Genomic DNA, 17,957 nt, shown 5'->3' with positions numbered 1-17,957 from the left:
GCATATATATATGGTTTTTCAATTTTGGCAGTTCAGATTTTATCTTTTCTTTATTAACTAAATTCTATTTATCTTCTTTTTTTGATTCTTTTAAACCCTTTTCCCTCATTGTTTGGTTTTTCCTCTTTTTTATAATTGATAATTCTTTATTGCTATAATGAAGGAAGAGAATAAAGAGTTGTAAGAGCAATGAAGAGTTGTAACATATGAGCATAATCAAAAGTTACAGTATAGGAATTAATAACATTTATTATATGTTACGTTGTAATGAAGGAAGGAAAATAAAGAGTTGTAAGAGCAACGAAGAGTTATAAAATATGAGCACAATAAGAATTTTACACTATTGGAATTAATAAAATTTCCTGCTATTCCACTACTTAATTGGTTGTATTTCCTTCATATCTTAAACTAACAAGAAGCTCATGAAAATGTGATTGGACTGCTCTAGGTGGTGAAAAGAAGTGAGTTGCATGTTAATATATGGTCCAAAATTTTGATTTTGATGTTGTTATGTGGTTTTTTTTCTTTATTTAACGTGGCCGTGAATATAAGATGTTCAATATTTTTTTGTTTCAAAATCAGAATGGTTAAGGTCTCTTTATGTTTAACTTTTTTCGTTTTCTCAGTAATAATATTTTTCTTAGATTCTTTAGAAATCTTTTTTATGCCATTGTAAAGCAATATAATTAATATTTCCATGATAAGACTTTTGGTTAGTTTTAGAAAAATAAAGATGTTGCGAGGGAAATGTCTTTGGGTTGAACTTATCAACGTGTATATTTATATTTTTGAAAAAATTAAAAATATTTTTAACTTTTCAAAAATCATATCCCACTTTAATTATTTTAATACTCATTCAAGCATTAAAAGAATATTATTTTTTAATTTAAAGAGGTTTCGTGACTGCGCGAAGCGCGGGCAAAATTCACTAGTTATACTATAAGTTTATTACATTATTAATTGTATATGACTTCAATTCATTGGCTTACAGATGGGTGACGAAGATGGGAAGGGAAAACGGTGGATGATGTATAGCTAGATATATAGTTGGGAAAAAGTATGTTTACAACTACCTCCTAATACTCATCAATTTTGGACAGGAAAAATTTATTAAGAGTTGACAAAAAAAACAGTATGGAGTTTTGACTTCAAGAAACATGAGTATTTATGTTACATGCGTGGCATTTTGTGCACAATCTCTTTACTCTGGATGGTTGTTACTTATTGTTTCATTATGTATCGTATTATATTGTATTGTATTGTATCGTATCGTACTGTATTGTTTTGATGAATATAATGTTTGGATAGATGGTACCGTTTTCCGACGTTACATAGTTGTCACATATCAACAATTTGAATAACCTACAAGAAAAATAAGATACACAGTAGAGCTACTATCAAAAGGTAGGGTAAAGGATAAAATAAGATTATTAAATAATAAGTAAAGACAAAATGATCAGGAAATAAATAAGGTAACAATGCGATCACACCAAATTGATCGTTACACAAAATGATACTTTTCGCCGTTATCTAACGATGGATTTAGCGATACGATACAATAACATTTAAGTAACAATCGAAACAAACACTATAGTTAAATTAACAACGCAATACAATACAATAGGTAATTAACCATCCAGAGAAGTTGTTAATTTCTTTTTCCATTGATCAGTTGTTTATCTTAAAAAGGAAGACGGAAATTATCACGAAAGATAGTGACGGGATGAATTGGATCCTTTCATCCTTATTGAAGGTTTTAGACTAGAGCCTAGAGTATGATAAGAATTTTGGTACGGGGCGTTTTTTCTTTAATGGGTCATACGTGGCGCGAGTCCGAATTAATTAGAACCTCAATATGAGAACTGACATCGAGTGGAAACAAAAACTAGGAAGAGGAAAAGTAAGTGTCATTAATTACAACATGGCTACACTGTTAATTAAACCAGTTATAGTATAAAGATCATTTTGTTTAGAGAAAGTTTAATCTTCATATAGATTTCGATATTACTTCTAAAGTGTGTGGTTTCCGGTTAAAATCCTGATAAGTGATAACTAATGTATAATCTTGTACGTATTAATAAGGCGCGTTTAGTATTAGGTACTATCACAATTGGCATAAACTTATTAATCATTATATAATTTTCACGAAAATCTATGTAATACTATCATATACGAGATATAATATGGGCTAAGGATATGTGTATTAGTAATACGTGAATAAAGAGTATTTAAAGACGATAATTTAAGATGTGTTACTTTCATATTTGCATGCTTAGCAAGTTTTAATTTTATTTACGGAATTACAATGTTGTCTTGTCATTTTTATGAACATGGTATGTTGTTCAATAACTTATTTTTTTGTTGTTGTAATGTTTGTCTATCCCTTGCCGAACAAAAGTCCACGCCATGGTTTTTTGCATTTAATAATAGCCAATTTTATTGTTGTAAGTTGCAACTTAGCCTAAATCCTACGTTTATAGTACTGGAAACTCTCATTAAAAACCAAGTTGAATTAGTAGTATTAATTAGAGTTCAGTCTTCTATTATTGTCCTAATTGAAGAATAATACAAATACATTATTCGTTAAATAATGTATGTGATACTTTTCATTTATCAATAATTGTAAGTAGGACAATCGAGCTATAAGTCCTACAGCACAAGAGTGAGGCCTTTTAAAAACCAAAGTTGTCACTCGTGAGTGACCAAGAGACTCACTTGAAGACTTGGGATCTCAACGGAAAACCTAAAGGTTGCTTCAAATCAACCGTTTTGGTAGAGTAAAATCTAAATACAATAATAATATTGGAAAATTATATGCCATTTAAAAGTAACATTTGTTTTAATACGCATTTGGTACTTTTTGTTTATCAATAGTTAATTAGTAGACAGGACAACCGAGCTATAAGTCCTACAACACATGAGCAAGCTCTCTAAAAAACCAATATCCTGAGTGGCCAAATGAGATCTAATTGAAGACTTGGGATCTCAACAAAAAATTAAAAGTTACGTAAAGCCGATGAATAAAATCTAAATACAATATGGAAAGTTTTGTCATTTTACATTACTACTTAGTTTAACTTTACAAACATGAGAGGGGAGAATGAGAGCAATAAATATAAGGAGGTCACAGTTGTTAACTGGTAAACAAAATAATAAATAAAAGTATAGTAATTGATGAGCGTAGAAGGAAAAATTAATGAACATGTGGAGTTTGTTGCATCTCATACTCAAGAAAGGTACATCTGTACTAAAATGCGGTGCACTTAAAACTCAGGAAAATGAAATATACGATGTACAATATAAAACATATACATTTAAATTAGATAAATTTGAAAAAGGCTTCCACAAAGACTTTCGGAATATATTCTGAAAAGAGATAGATATGTATATTACGGAATTAGTAATTTCGAAATTGTTATCTCTCATAGAGTTTGAGATAAAAATACAGTCAAATCTTTCTATAATGACAGCGTTTGTCTGAAAATTTCTTGGCTGCTATAGATAGGTGCTGTTATGCATGTATACTGACATTTGATGTTTGGATCTCATTTGGCTGTTATAAACAAAAATACGCAAAATATTTTTTTGTACTTTTTATGTTATAAACGAAAAAAAAATACTTATTAACTTTAAAATCTCATTTGATTTTCATATTCCATTAATTAAAAATTGAAGTAATTGTACCGTACCAATAAAGAATTAAAATCTAAGGAACATATGCATTAAGATTAATTGAAGATTTAAATATTTCAAATTTGACGTAAGAATTCTACAATTGTAGGTTGTTTCGTAAATTTCAGTCTATTAGTGATAATATAACGCTTGAATTGACAAAGATATTTTCAAACTTTCAGCAAAAAGGAATTCAATAGCTTTCCCTTGATGATTATCATAAATATTTTAATATTTTTTTATACATAATATATTTATTACAAAAATATTATTACACAATATTTAAATATGACTGTTATAGAGAGTTAATTTTACAAAGAGTGTACCGCTATAATGAATGACACTGCTATTATAGGTAGAATGTTGTTATAGAAAAGTAAAATACAACATGAAAAATCGGTTCCGGAGAAAATCAGGTCGTTATAGTGAAATGTTGTTATAATGAATGATAATTATAGAGAGGTTTGACTATAATACATGTGGTATAAATAATATCCCGAGATTGTCAGTCTCAAAAGTAAAGTTACATCAAATGTAAGGCTTAAATAATTTCACATTTTATCCTATGGTTATAATTTCTTATCCTTGTAACTGAATGATCTCGTATAAGTAACATAAGTAGTGCGGTGAAATGAATAAGATTTCTACTTTCTTATTCTAATCCTAGTTCAATCTTTAGAAAAATAAGCTTTAAATAATGGAAATTTAATTTTGAAGGATTTACATGAACCTAAGGAATCTAATTCAAGCATTTTGTGATACTCTTGATAGGTAAACCCTCAATTTCAATCTAGCTAGTGTTTATATATATAGTTAAATAGACTACTCTAGATTCTTTTATCATAGTTTTTACTATTGCATTTTTTTCAAACCTTTTTTTGCTGAAAAATAACTTTTTTTAACTGAAGTTCTATCGGAAACAACCTTTTTACCCCAAAACGATAGGGGTAAGGTCTGTATACACACACCCTCGACCCCACTTGTGCGAATACATTAGATATGTTGTTGTTGTAGTCTTGTAGACTTCTCTAGATATGCTTGCATTATTGTAAGGCATTTCAAGTTTTCAACTATGCTACATTGAGAAGAAAATACGTAATAATTCTTGTTGTATATGCTTTTTTTTTCTTTTCGTTTTCCTTTCTGGACCCTTTAGAAAACTCAATAGTTTGAAACTATTGAAAGTCAATTTTAACCCTCATTTAATAATAATGTGTAGAAACAAAATCAAGATAAACTGTGCCATAATTTGTGTCAGGATGCAGCTGCATGTTCAGTGAATATAAGAGGGCAAAGTGCTGGATTTAATAGGGCTCCCATACCAAAAACAAACCAAAATTTAACGCTATCCCCTTTGTCCCTACCTTTGCATCTTATCTTTTGAAGAAGAGTTAACTAGGATGAGTATTTATTTAGATGGAAAGATGGATATATGGTTAAGACTATATATATATATATATATATATGTATGTATGTATTCCAAAACTAATTTAATTGTCTAGATGATTTGGATGTTCTTGTGATTATATAACTAAATCATGATGAATTAATCCTTGAAACGTTGACTATTTGATTGATCGTGTTATTTCTGGTTTCTCAGCACGTGTGTACCCGCGAGTCACGTAGTGTACGGTTTTGTAAACTAATATCAATATTACTAAAACAAATATGTGAGTGAATAATTATACATGACATAATAAAGTACAAGTTTATGTAAATGATCAATGTGAATCGTTGTACGGTGAATTGTTAGTCGAGGTCCAGATAATTGGATATCGTTTGAATCTATAAAGACAAACTATCAAGATTTATTAAATACATCTAAATTTTTCATACTTATTTTGATTTTTTGAGGTAGAAAAATATAGTGAAGGGTACCTCGCATAATACTTTCTTAAGCATAACAAGATTTCTATTTTGTTAAACTTGAGGTGATGCAGATATAGTCTTATTCTTGTTCTGCAACCACTAATACAACAGGACCGCATAGCGCAGTGGATTAGCGCGTTTGACTTCGGATCAAAAGGTCGTGGGTTCGACTCCCACTGTGGTCGCTCGTTTTTGTTCTCTTTTTAAGAGTTTGATTTAGTATTTTGCCATGGCTTCTTAACTTCCGTTATTTTTTTTTTCGAACCACTTTGAAATGTTTTTCTTGAGCGATGGTTTATCAGAAACAGCCTCTCTACCTCCCAAGGTAGGAGTAAAGTTTGCACACACGCTACTCTCTCCAAACCCAACTTGTGGGATTACACTGTGTATGTTGTTGTTGTGTCGTTGTTACCACATGACTATAAGTCTATAAGACTTATATGTTTCATAGTCTTTTAATACAGGTCCTGCAAATTAAACTGACCCCACTATTGTAACCTTAAAATCTCGAACTATGTGCATCTATTCTGAACCTACTTATTTTAGTTGTTGAATTCGCCTTCTAACTCCTAACTCCTACATTCCTGATTTTCATTTTAATGTTTTTTGGAGTTAGAAGCTTCATCATGTGATAATAACACTTCTTTGTTTCTTAATCCTTTTAGACGAGTTTTGTAGATTCAACTGAACCTACTATTGTCTTCTCAAAGCCTCCAAGTCGAACTATGAGTATATATGCACACAAAGAGACCCTATATAGTTATTGAGTTCGCCTTCTGCTCTTGCATTCATGTGGTCGCTCGCTTTCATCTTTCTTTTTTAGTTAGACACCTCACCATGTGAGAATAACATCTCTTAATCCTTTTAAGACAGGTTTTGCAAATTCAACCGAACCTATTATAACAGTCGAAGCCTCGATTAAAATGTATACATATATGATCATACGCGTTCTGAATCTACTGACTTTAGTTGTTCAATTCGTTGCTTCTTGAGTTCTTGTATGCAAGCCAGACATTAAGTAGAGCAAATGGAATTAAGCATTATTTGAGATTGAAATACGTTTTGTTTAGGAATTCATATATAACAACAAAACTTTTAGCCATTACACTACAAAAATACAAATTATGAAGGCGCTTACAGTATCTGTTTCTCTCATAAACCATAACTCCTTTGCCATTTCACTTCTTATACCTTCAACTCTTTTAACCATTACATGAAATAAATAACTACAATAGTGATACGCAGCATACACATCTTAGCTGCTTATTCACATTATAAAAGAATTTCAAAGCTGCTACTCACCAATTCTAAATAAAGATTACTCGAACCCTAACCTATTTGGAGCTGAGGCGTAGCTGTTGCAGTATTTTCAAGAATCAGCTAAGAATTTGGAACAAACACTCCAATGTAGCCAAATCCAGCAACAAGAAAGGCCATGCCTTGGAAGAATAAGTATATGTAGAATCTATTCTTTCCGAACGAGTAGTCGTACCACCCACAAAGCAAAAGGTACAACCCAACAAGAACCTCCAGCAAATGTACCTTGAACCTATCTCCAATTTGAAAACGAGACCTCTTGGAAGCTTTCGTGCTCGTTTTTTCTTTCAGGGCATCTCCCAATTTCTCGGTCACGACCCATTCATTGACTCTCCCTACCTCAAATAGGCCGATGAACGTTGCCTTTGTTCGATGAAGGGACATTACATTCTCAAACAGGATCCAGAAAACCAATAAATGGAGTGATCTACACATCAAAATGAACAAAAAAAGAATTAACAAAACAATGAATTTGGGGATTAATTATTAGACGCCGAGCCCAGGGGAAAAATCCGTGAGGTCTATTGGACCAAAGCGGACCATACTTGCCATGGACTCGAGTTGCGACACTAATTGTTTCTTTTGATTACCTTGGAGTCCCTACAGCATTGAGGAGAGTGATGGTTGAAGGAATATAAACAGCTCCCCATATAGGAACTTGAACTTCAGGGATCAAAACAGTGGCAGGCATAATAACACAATAAAATATGAATGTAACAATGTGTGCAATGATTTTTCTCACAAAGAAGAAGCTGTAGATCAGATAAAACTTCTTCCACATTGAGACTTTCTGCAATAATAAAAAAACAAATATCAAATCAATTCTCGGTTGATGTTCCAATTTTCATGTTAAATATACTTAAAAGTTAAAACACACCTTGTTTGCAGCAATTTCCACTGCCATTTTCCTAAAAAGATTAGCAGGTCCACAAGACCACCTGTGCTGTTGATAACGATAGGCCTTGAAAGTACTTGGCAACTCATTTTTCACCTAATTGATTTATTTTTAAAGGGGAAAAATGGAAAACCATTAGGTGAAAATAACAAAGTAAATATAGAACGATCGATTCATGCTGTTGATTGGCGCATGCTATTTCATCTAGAAGCTTAATCAGCAAATAGTGGAAACCTCCACTAATTGTACTTTCAACCTCCGCAAATTACATATTTTTTTATAGTGCTATCTACTTAATGATATCTTCAACACGTCCCTCAAGTGCGTGTCTGCTTGTTTGTCATAGGCAAACCACGCGGAAATGTGAGTGTGGACGGCGGTCAGAATTGTACTCATGACCTATGTTTATTCTGATACTATGTTGAATTTTGTGACATCTTGAAGTTTAGTACTTTTAGTTGAATTTTGTGACATCTTGAAGTTTAAGCTATCAAAAGGAGGACGTTTTTTATCCTACTTGTTAGCTTAAATTTAACTTCCAATTATACGTCTTTCAGAGTGCTTGTGGAAGCTACTTCTAAGAGAATGATTTCTGACATAGTTCCACTAGCATTTTCTACAAATTTGTTATACACATGGCTAATCATTTCATACTATCACTCTTTCAGAGGAAATGATTGGAGACGCATTTTTAAGTTTTGACCTTCTTCCCACACAAAAGTGTGGGGTTTAGTGATCATGAGACTAGACTTTAACTAGTACTATATTCCTACTTCTATCACTATGAACACAATAGTCTTGAGAATAAATCTAAATATCTAATGTATGATCGTTTAATTTACTTCATAGAGTTAGTCCGTTCAGAAACGAGTGTGATTCCACATATGACTTTTGAGCAAGGCTTGCGCCGAACTAGGGACACTTTCTATATATCTATTTCCATCCAATCAAAGATGTCCATGTCATAGAGAATTATGCTCAGCAAAAACGAGACTAGGGGTCATGCTCTATCCCCTGTGTTTTGCATATGTATAGACGATTCGAGCAAAAAGCAATATGTTTAGTTGAACTTACAGAGCTCGCACTGAACCCGTATCTAGTTCACTTTGATTATTTTGTTGATGCATAATGTAATTGGATCACGTAAATTATACCTTGAGGTCACCAACATAGACAAATTTCCAGCCTTTGAGACCAGCTCGAACGGCGAGATCCATGTCTTCCACAGTTGTTCTATCTTTCCATCCTCCAGCTTCATTAAGAGCTGAAATTCTCCACACCCCAGCAGTTCCTTCATCCATATCAAGAAAATCTCTAAGTAAACTTGTGATAATTAACTTACTAAATTTTATCTACTATAACAGTAAAGTCACAGACTATTTTTTGTCACATTAAAGTAACTGAATTTTCCATGTTGTAGCCTACCATTGAAGCCAAAAAATGCATGGGTTGCAGATCCAACTTCTTGCTCCACTGAGAAATGGTAATCAAGTGACATTTCTTGCATTCTTGTCAACAAGCACTCATCAGAATTTACTGCAATTAAAATTCAACCATTATTTTTTTGTCAGTCTACTGCAATTTTTGTTTATGTGCTTACTATCAGACTTACACTAAAAAAGCTAGCGGTGGATTGAAAAGCAATGTTGCTCGATCCTCCAAAAGTAAGGTCACACTCGTATCGGATCCTTTAGAAGTAGTGTACCTTTTGAGGATCCAACACGGGTGCATCGTTAACGTAATTGAAAAGGGTAGACGTCCTACTATCATATTAGCTATCAAATTGCCTTGAGGATTATTCATGGTCTTGATATACTCTCAATATAATTATGTGAAACCAAAAAAATTACTTTAACTAATTTTCAAACACCACCCAACTCAAGTTTGTAGTAATCATGATTGAATGTACTAGTAGTGCTCTTGACAACTTCATGTTGAAGCCTTAAAAGATTCCAACATGATTCATTTTTGTTGAAATGTGGGACCATCTCATCTAAGAATTTAAGCCTTTGGGCGAGATGATCATGCAATTCAACACTATCTTAGGTTCAAATCTCAATGTCACCCAACAAGCGAATACATATTTGAGAATCAGACTCGCACGTGAGGTACAACGTCTTAAGGGATAAGGTGATTACCGAATTTCCAACGAGCTTGAACAAGTCCAACTTCAGGATTGTGTACAAGAAAAGGGACAGTTCTCAACAAGAAATCAAACTCAGGTTGAAAATCAGCATCAAATATTGCTACAAAACCACACATCTTCACATAATTATGCTTCATTCCTTCCTTTAGAGCTCCAGCTTTGTACCCTTTTCTATTGTCTCTTATCTCATACTTTATGTTCACTCCTTTTCCTGCCCATCTCCTGCACTCCTTTTCCACCATAGCCTATACAACAATTTTAGCAAATTATAAAACAATCATGTCATCGTAAATATATTTACAGGCAACTCTCCTTATAATGTGTGATTTCTTAATCATGAAAACGAGGTAGATAATTACCTGACTATGTAAAAATTCTTTACACTATCGGTATGTATAAGTTAAACTCCTTAAGTTATATATACTGACGGTATAATTATTATTTTTTATATTGTCAATGTAGCTTGACATGTGATAGCAGGTCACTTACGGGCCTTTGTTGCTCGGATTCTTCAAAGTATTGTTGGGTGTGTCGGATTCGACATGAGCACGACAAATTTTTTTTGAGTTTCGGAACAACATAAAACTTACCATATTTACCAGGTTACTAAATAATGTTCATCATATAGATTTACCTGTAATTACCATATAAGCAACTTAATTTTGTAAATAATTTTTATCTCGTGAGCGGATAGAACTTAACCTTTATAAAAAGAAAAATCATTTTAGAAGTCTATGCTATATAAGCTAAATGCTAGTATTTGGATATTTCTTCTTTCAAATTATAGTAGAAAAGATGAGAGTCATTTCTACATCTTTTGTTTTCTCCTACAAGTGGAAATTTAAGGTACCTTAATGGTAGGATCAGTTGAATCATCAAGAACTTGAATCAAGATTCTATCAGCTGGCCATGAAAGGTTACAAGCAGCTCCAATAGACAACTGATATACCTGCAAAGAACAATTTACAAGAAGAGTTTTAACTCCAACGGCATAAATAATGAATTTCTACACTATCAGGTCATGTGAAACATAACTACAATCTACATGTAACGTTCATATATAAAAACTGAGATTAGTAACTTGAAAAATAAGACAAATGTACCTACTATAGTACTACTACATGTTAAAGTACACTGATACTCTGATAGTATAACAATTCTTTACGTTAGTACTGCATATAAGTTAATCCTTCAACAATCTCATTATATTAAGTGCAAGCCACAAATCAAAACTGCAATGGAAAAAAGATACTCTCCCCGTCCCAAAATATATAAGTGTCCGCACTTCCCTTTTTGAGAGCCAATTTGACTAATCTTTTGAAGTAAATTGGATATTTGGATTAGATCAGCTAAATTAAAATTTAAAAAATTAAAATTTAGATACTAAAAGACAATATGAAAAGTAGCGTACATATGTTGTAGTTCTTCTTATATGAATATGACAAAAAATACATAATTTGAAAAGGGTACCTCTCTTTCATTGTACATTGGTATTTGAACTAATACCATGGGATAAGAAGAATTTGCTAGCTCCAAATCATCTTTTATTGGCTCCCATTTGTACTTCTTTTCTGGTTTTTGCCTTAACAACTTGATAAAAACTATGATAATACCCATATAAACTCTCTCAACAAATAACATCAAAGACATGGCCAAGCACAAGAAAACCATAATTCTCAGAAATGGCACAAGCAATGGTGCTCTAACTTGTTGCCAGAACAATCCAATTTGGCTAGTAATGCCATCAGAATAAATTAAGTCCATTTCTTGGCTATATCTTAAATATATTGTTGCTTCTATTAAGGCAGCCAAGAAATTGGTAGTGTGAAAAAAGGAAGCTTGGAGATGTGAGTAGAGAAAGAACTAGGAGAAGGTGCTATATATATAGAGTATGTTTGTGCAGTGTGTTAATTTTGCGTATGGTGATTGAACTCTATTCATTGTAATAGAGTATAGTTACAATATTATTTTTGTCACATTAAAGTAACTGAAATTTCATGTATGATGGTGAAGTCACGAAGTTATTATTGCATTAAAGTAACTGAACTTTACCTAACATAACCGTAAAGTCACCGAATTTTATCTACTATTTTTTTGTCTCATTAAAATTTAGTGAATTTACTGTTATAACAGCCGCTGGACAATAATCGGGCAACCTATGCCCTGAACGTCATTACGACCTTGTAGTCTGCCAATGCTCTGCGATAGTGGATGTTCTTCTCGGTTAATATATATATATATATATGGATAAAGTTCAGTTACTTTAATTCTGATTAAAAATAGTTTCACGCCTTTACTGATATAGCAGATAAAGTTAGTGCTTTAATATAAACAAAAATTGTTTCATACTATATCTTTGTCCCAATTTTATGTAGCACCATTGGGATTTCAATTAACAGTCAATTTTTTTTAATTTTGACCGTGAACTCAGACATGGAATCTATAAGTTTCCTAAAAATAAAATTACATGTTTGTAACTATACGTAGAGAGTATTTTAAGTCACAATAATTGATAATTCAAAATACTTAAAAGGCATGTGAAAAAATTGCGATAAAAGAAAAACTCAATCGTTTGACTCTTGAAACCGAACAGTGCCACATAAATTGGGACGGAGAGAGTAACACAGAATAGTAATCATATGTCACATTAACGCGTTTGTGCATGTATACATATATTGTGTGTGAATATCAATTGATTGTTGCTTTGCGAAAAGAACAAGAATGATATATATGCAATTGTTGCTTTAGGTGTTTGAGTGGGACTACTAGCATTTGATTTTTGCTTTTGTGCTACTCCAAAGACTTAGTTGTGAATCTTTGTCAGTCACTTTGAAACTAAAAGGGCCAATGGGGAAGAACAGAGTCACATGCAAAATTATAATATCATCAACCAAACAGAAACTAACAGTTTGAGAAAAGAGAGACAACTTTATATATACACTAATGAATTTCTTCTAATGATTTAATGTCGTATAAAATCTTGGTTTTGTGAAAAGTATAGTACGTTTAGTCTTTTGGCTAACATAATCATGTTAATGTACTTTAGATAATAACTATAAATGGGATGAGTTGACGGAAAATATTTGTGAGTACTTTACTAAGTTGGGAAGAAAATATCCCTTTTAACCAGACATTTAATTATTGGCTATGCTTATGTTTGAGACTTTGGGTTAAAGGAGAATTCTCCACGTTTCAAAAATATCTAAACATCATGGTTGCTGACTATAAAACGGAAAAGGGTCAAAAATGTCTCTAACGTATTAAAAATAATTTAAATTTATTATTCTTCCTTAACGTTCATTTTCGATTAAAATTGCTCCTCTTTCCACCTATTAAACCCCAATTACCCGTTACTATTAAAAATGCCTCTCCTTTTAACTTTGTGAGGTATGCTTCTCTACTTCTTCTCCTTCTCTTTTGCGATCTAGAAATTTTTAAACTATAATATATTAAGTTATTTCTTATAAATATTAACTCGACATTAGTTAGTCATTTTTTCATTACGATAATATTGTTAATGAAAGAAGTCAGAAAAGAGCAAAAGTTAAAGCAATATGGATGAATCAATAGAAGAAAGAAGAATATTCTAAATAATTTATCATTAATTATTTTACCTTCTTTTATACCCATTCCAATAAATGACCGTTATCTATATTTTTTACGTATTAAGTTATTTATTTTAAATATTAACTCAACAATATTAGTATTTAAAAAAAAATTATTGACACTCATTACTCATTTTCTAGGAGCGTGAAAAAGCAAGGAGTTCGAGAGCTTTTTTTTGCACGGATTGCCCTTCATTTGGGGTGGTATTTAAGATTTACCTTTCGCCTAATAATCCGAGGTTGTGGGTTCGAACCCCAACTCAGTAAAAAACATCGCAAGGCAGAATTATGCCCATGCAAATTCTGTCTAATGGTAGAATTTTGCAAATTTGTCTATGCAAATTCTGCCATGCAAATTTCTGGCTTACGCTAGAATTTGCATGGGCAGAATTCTGTCTTTAAGGCCCAAATTCTACCTGAAATTTGGCTGAAATTCTGCCTTGAAGGGCAAAAGTTAAAGACCACCATTTTGAGGGCCAAAAATTAAAGACCACCCCCAGCGAAGTGCAATCCTGCAAATTGCCCGTTCGAGAGATGTAGAGGAGCAAAGAAGTTGGGTTGTGGATATAAAATTTGTTTCCTTCTTTGGGGGTGATCTTTTATTTTTGTCCTTCGAATTGCTAGTCTTTAATTTTTGTCCTTCACCTAAATACTCCGAGGTTCTGGGTTCGAACTCCGGTTTAGTCATAAAAATAAAAATCGCAAGGCAAGGCTTCGCGAAAAGCCTGCCTTATGAGGCAGATGCTGCCTTAAGTCATAACTAAAAGTTTGCCCCTCAAATTGCTAGTCTTTAATTTTTGTGCTTTACCTAAACACCCCGAGATTCTGCGTTTGAATCCCGACTTAATCATAAAAATAAAAATAAAAATCGCAAGGCAAGACTTCGCAAAAAGTTTGTTTTATGCAGTAGACTTTGCCTTAAGCCATAATTAAAAGTCTGCCTTAAGGCAGCATAAGATATTTTTATTTTTCTTATTTAATGGTTAAGGACACAAAGCCCCATCTTATTAGTTTAGCCAAAGTAAGTCAAAGGAAGAAAAAGAAAAGGAAAGAAACGTGAGAACTTAAATCCAGTATCGAATCTCGTATTCTATTGGGATCTTTGTTTGCATTAACGTTATTCTAGAAGTGTCTTAATGTCACTTTTTTAATTATCATTCGCTTCCTAATACTACCTCCTATTCATAGTATTTTCTGCACACTTTTTAAAAAGATATTAAATATTTAATAACCTATATTATAAGAGTATTTGCTTAAAGTATTTATTAGGCTAAATACCTAGATAGTCTCTTAAACTTGATAAATTTTGCAAGATAGACAGTCAGACTTAGTCAACGACCAAATAAACATTTGAACGTGACAAAAGTGTATCTCTTGAACATCTCATGCTGACATAGCAAATAATATTATTTTGCATGCACATATGAGCGCTTCACTTACTTAAATTGTGACCCCCCACTCTCAAATTTCTTATGTGTATGTAGTTGATCTTTTACATTTCAAAATCTTACTCCATGTAGGTCGCACAATTTCAGATTACTCCTTCTTCACTACCTTGTGTTCCCCCATTTTTACAATGATCAATTTTTATTTTTTTTCATAATTAGGTTATTACTATATCACCAAAAAAAACATAAAAATTCAAGTAAGCTTATGGAAGAAAACCCAATAAAACATTATTAATACAAATAAATGTCATGACATTTTGAAGTTGCATATTGTAAAATCAAACATTACACTCATTAAATGGGTATTTCTAAAAATTAGATCTTGTACACAACAACTGGGTATATCTTGGGAGATTTGGGGGGGGGGGGGGGGGGGGGGGTGTTTTCCCCTTATTGCATCTATTCTACATAATTTTTTTAGTTTTTTCTAATATTTTTTATTTATATTTGTCAATTTATTTTTGAAATTACATGTGACATTTAATAATTGATCCGCTTAACACATCAGAGATAAGTGTATTTCACCTACTTGGTCTTATGTATACGTCCAAAAGACATACTTTTGTCAAGTTTAAGTGTATATCTGGTCACTGGTTAAGTTTGAGTGTCTATCTTACAAAAGCTTACCAAATTTAAGGGACTATCTAGGTATCTAGCTATTTATTATTTATGTCCTAAACGCTTAACTTATTAACACTTTCACCAATTGGAGCAGTAATAGTGAATTTGATAAGAAAATGATAAATGCTTCTTGTATTACAGCTCGATTTTGTATAAAGTTGGTACTTTTAGTCTTTTTGCTAACAAAATCATATTAATTTACTTTAGTTATTCGAAAGTAAGAAACTATGTGTGGAATGAGTTGAGAGAAATTTTTTGTGAATACTTTATTAAGTTGGGAAAGAAGATATCCTTTTCAACTAGACTATGGACTCTCCTTTAAAGTCAATTTTGGGAGCATCATTACCAGGCATCATTCCTTTGTTGTTGGTCTTAATTGATAAATTTGTCTTAGTTAACTGTAATCAATTAATACATATTTATCACGGTATTAAATCACTTAACTAAAATAAGGTAAAACTATGTTGGAAGTTCATCATTTTTTTGCGCGGATAGCCCTTCTTTTGGGGTGGTCTTTAAATTTTGCCCCTCATATTTGTGATCTTTAAACTTTGCCCCCCTATATTGCTGGTCTTTAATTTTTGCCCTTCGCGTTGCAACCCTGAGCTTCGTACAGAAATCATGAGGTTCTAGGTTCGAACCCTACTCAAGCATAAATTAAAAAAAAAAATCGTAAGGCAAGGTTTGGGTCCCGTGTATGCCGGACCCGGCATGCACTTGTTAAGGAATATCCAAAGTTATGTCGGACCCGACATACTCATGCCTTATGGGCAGACTTGGCATAAGTATGTCGGGTCCGACATAACTTTGGTTATACCTTGACAAGTGTATGTCGGGTCCGGCATACTTATGGGCAGACTTTTAGTTAAGCCTTTACTAAAAGTCTTTTCTTAGTTATACCTTATGGGGCATACTTTTAGTTAAGACATAACTAAAAGTATGTCCCATAAGGCATAACTTTTCATTAAGACATAGACTTTGTCTTATAAGGCAAACTTTTAGCTATGCCCTAAGGAAAAGTTTCACCTTATGGGACATACTTTTAGTTATGTCTTATGGGGCAGACTTTTAGTTAAGGCATAACTAAAAGTATGCCCCTAAGGCGGAACTTTTCCTTAAGGTATAAACTTTGCCTTATAAGGCGGAACTTATAGTTATGTCGGGTCCAGCATAACTTTAGTTATTTCTTAAGAAAAAGTTCCACCTTATGGAGCACACTTTTAGTTAAGGCATAACTAAAAGTTTACCTTGAAAAGTAAAAAGTAAAAAATAATAAATAATATATATATATATATATATATATATATATATATATATATATATATATATATATATATATATATATATATATGCCTCAAGTGCCCCCATCGGCAGACTTTTGGTTAAACATAACTAAAATTCTGTCGGTAGGGGCATAGCGAAATTTAAACTCTGCCTTGAGAATTTTTTAAAAATTTTTTACTAAGTGGGGGTTCGAACTTGGAACCCATGGGTTTTAGTCGAAGGGCAAAATTTAAAGATTATAAATATGAGGGACAAAATTTAAAGACCACCCAAAAGAAAGGCAATTCTGCGAATTGCCCGAAGTCCATAAGGTTACATGAAGACGAGCACGACCTATTGGGCCAAACACCAGAGGCCCAATTTAACTAGAGTACCAAGCGAATTGCCCTTCTTTTGGGGTGGTCTTTAAATTTTGCACCTCATATTTGAAATCTTTAAATTTTGCTCTTCAGCTAAAATTCATGGGTTCCAGGTTCGAACCCCCACACAGTCAAAAATTTTAAAAAAAAATTACAAGGCAAAGTTTAAATTTCGCTATACCCCCACCGGCATACACTTGTGAAGGAATTACCAAAGTTATGTCGGACCCGACATACTTATGCCTTATGGGCAGACTTGGCATAAGTATGCCGGGTCCAATATAACTTTGGTAATTCCTTCACAAGTTTATGCCGGATCCAGCATAAAAGTTTGCCCATTAAAAGTATGCCCCTACTGGCATAAACTTGTTAAGGAATTACTAAAGTTATGCTGGACCCGGCATACTTATGCCAAGTCTGCCCATAAGGAAGGAGTATGCCGGGTCCGGCATAAATTTGGTAATTTCTTAACAAGAGTACGCCGGGTCCGGCATACACGTGACCCAAACCTTGCCTTGCAATTTTTTTTTAATTTATGCTTGAGTGGGGGTTCGAACTCAGAACCTCATGATTTTTGTGTGAACACTCAGAGTTGCAATGCGAAGGGCAAAAATTAAAGACCAACAATATGAGGGGTATAATTTAAAGATCACAAATATGAGGGGCAAAATTTAAAGACTATTGGTAGCATCTATTGGGCCAAACACCAGAGGCCCAAATATTGGTTTAACCATGAATATT

At 32.7% G+C, this 17,957-nt stretch overlaps 1 protein-coding gene and 1 non-coding gene across 2 annotated transcripts; one reads left to right on the top strand and one right to left on the bottom strand.

Annotated features, from left to right (window-relative positions):
* Window positions 1-5,652: 5,652 nt before the first annotated feature.
* On the top strand, window positions 5,653-5,726 carry TRNAR-UCG (transfer RNA arginine (anticodon UCG)). Its single transcript has one exon. It is a non-coding gene; the product is annotated as a tRNA-Arg (tRNA).
* An 894-nt stretch (window positions 5,727-6,620) lies between these two features.
* On the bottom strand, window positions 6,621-11,735 carry LOC132640095 (glucomannan 4-beta-mannosyltransferase 9-like). The gene is made up of 8 exons (XM_060356528.1): window positions 11,370-11,735; window positions 10,750-10,848; window positions 9,892-10,144; window positions 9,179-9,289; window positions 8,908-9,044; window positions 7,736-7,849; window positions 7,449-7,648; window positions 6,621-7,285 (listed from the first exon to the last, which is right to left on the bottom strand). Exons 1-8 carry the CDS (start codon window positions 11,661-11,663, stop codon window positions 6,922-6,924), a joined length of 1,572 nt encoding a protein of 523 aa, XP_060212511.1. The 5' UTR covers window positions 11,664-11,735; the 3' UTR covers window positions 6,621-6,921.
* Window positions 11,736-17,957: the final 6,222 nt, after the last annotated feature.

Source organism: Lycium barbarum, chromosome 5 (genome assembly GCF_019175385.1).
Source record: "Lycium barbarum isolate Lr01 chromosome 5, ASM1917538v2, whole genome shotgun sequence".
Taxonomy (NCBI): domain Eukaryota; kingdom Viridiplantae; phylum Streptophyta; class Magnoliopsida; order Solanales; family Solanaceae; genus Lycium; species Lycium barbarum.
The sequence above is the reverse complement of the archived record's forward strand: the minus strand, read 5'-3'. Positions and strand labels throughout refer to the sequence as shown.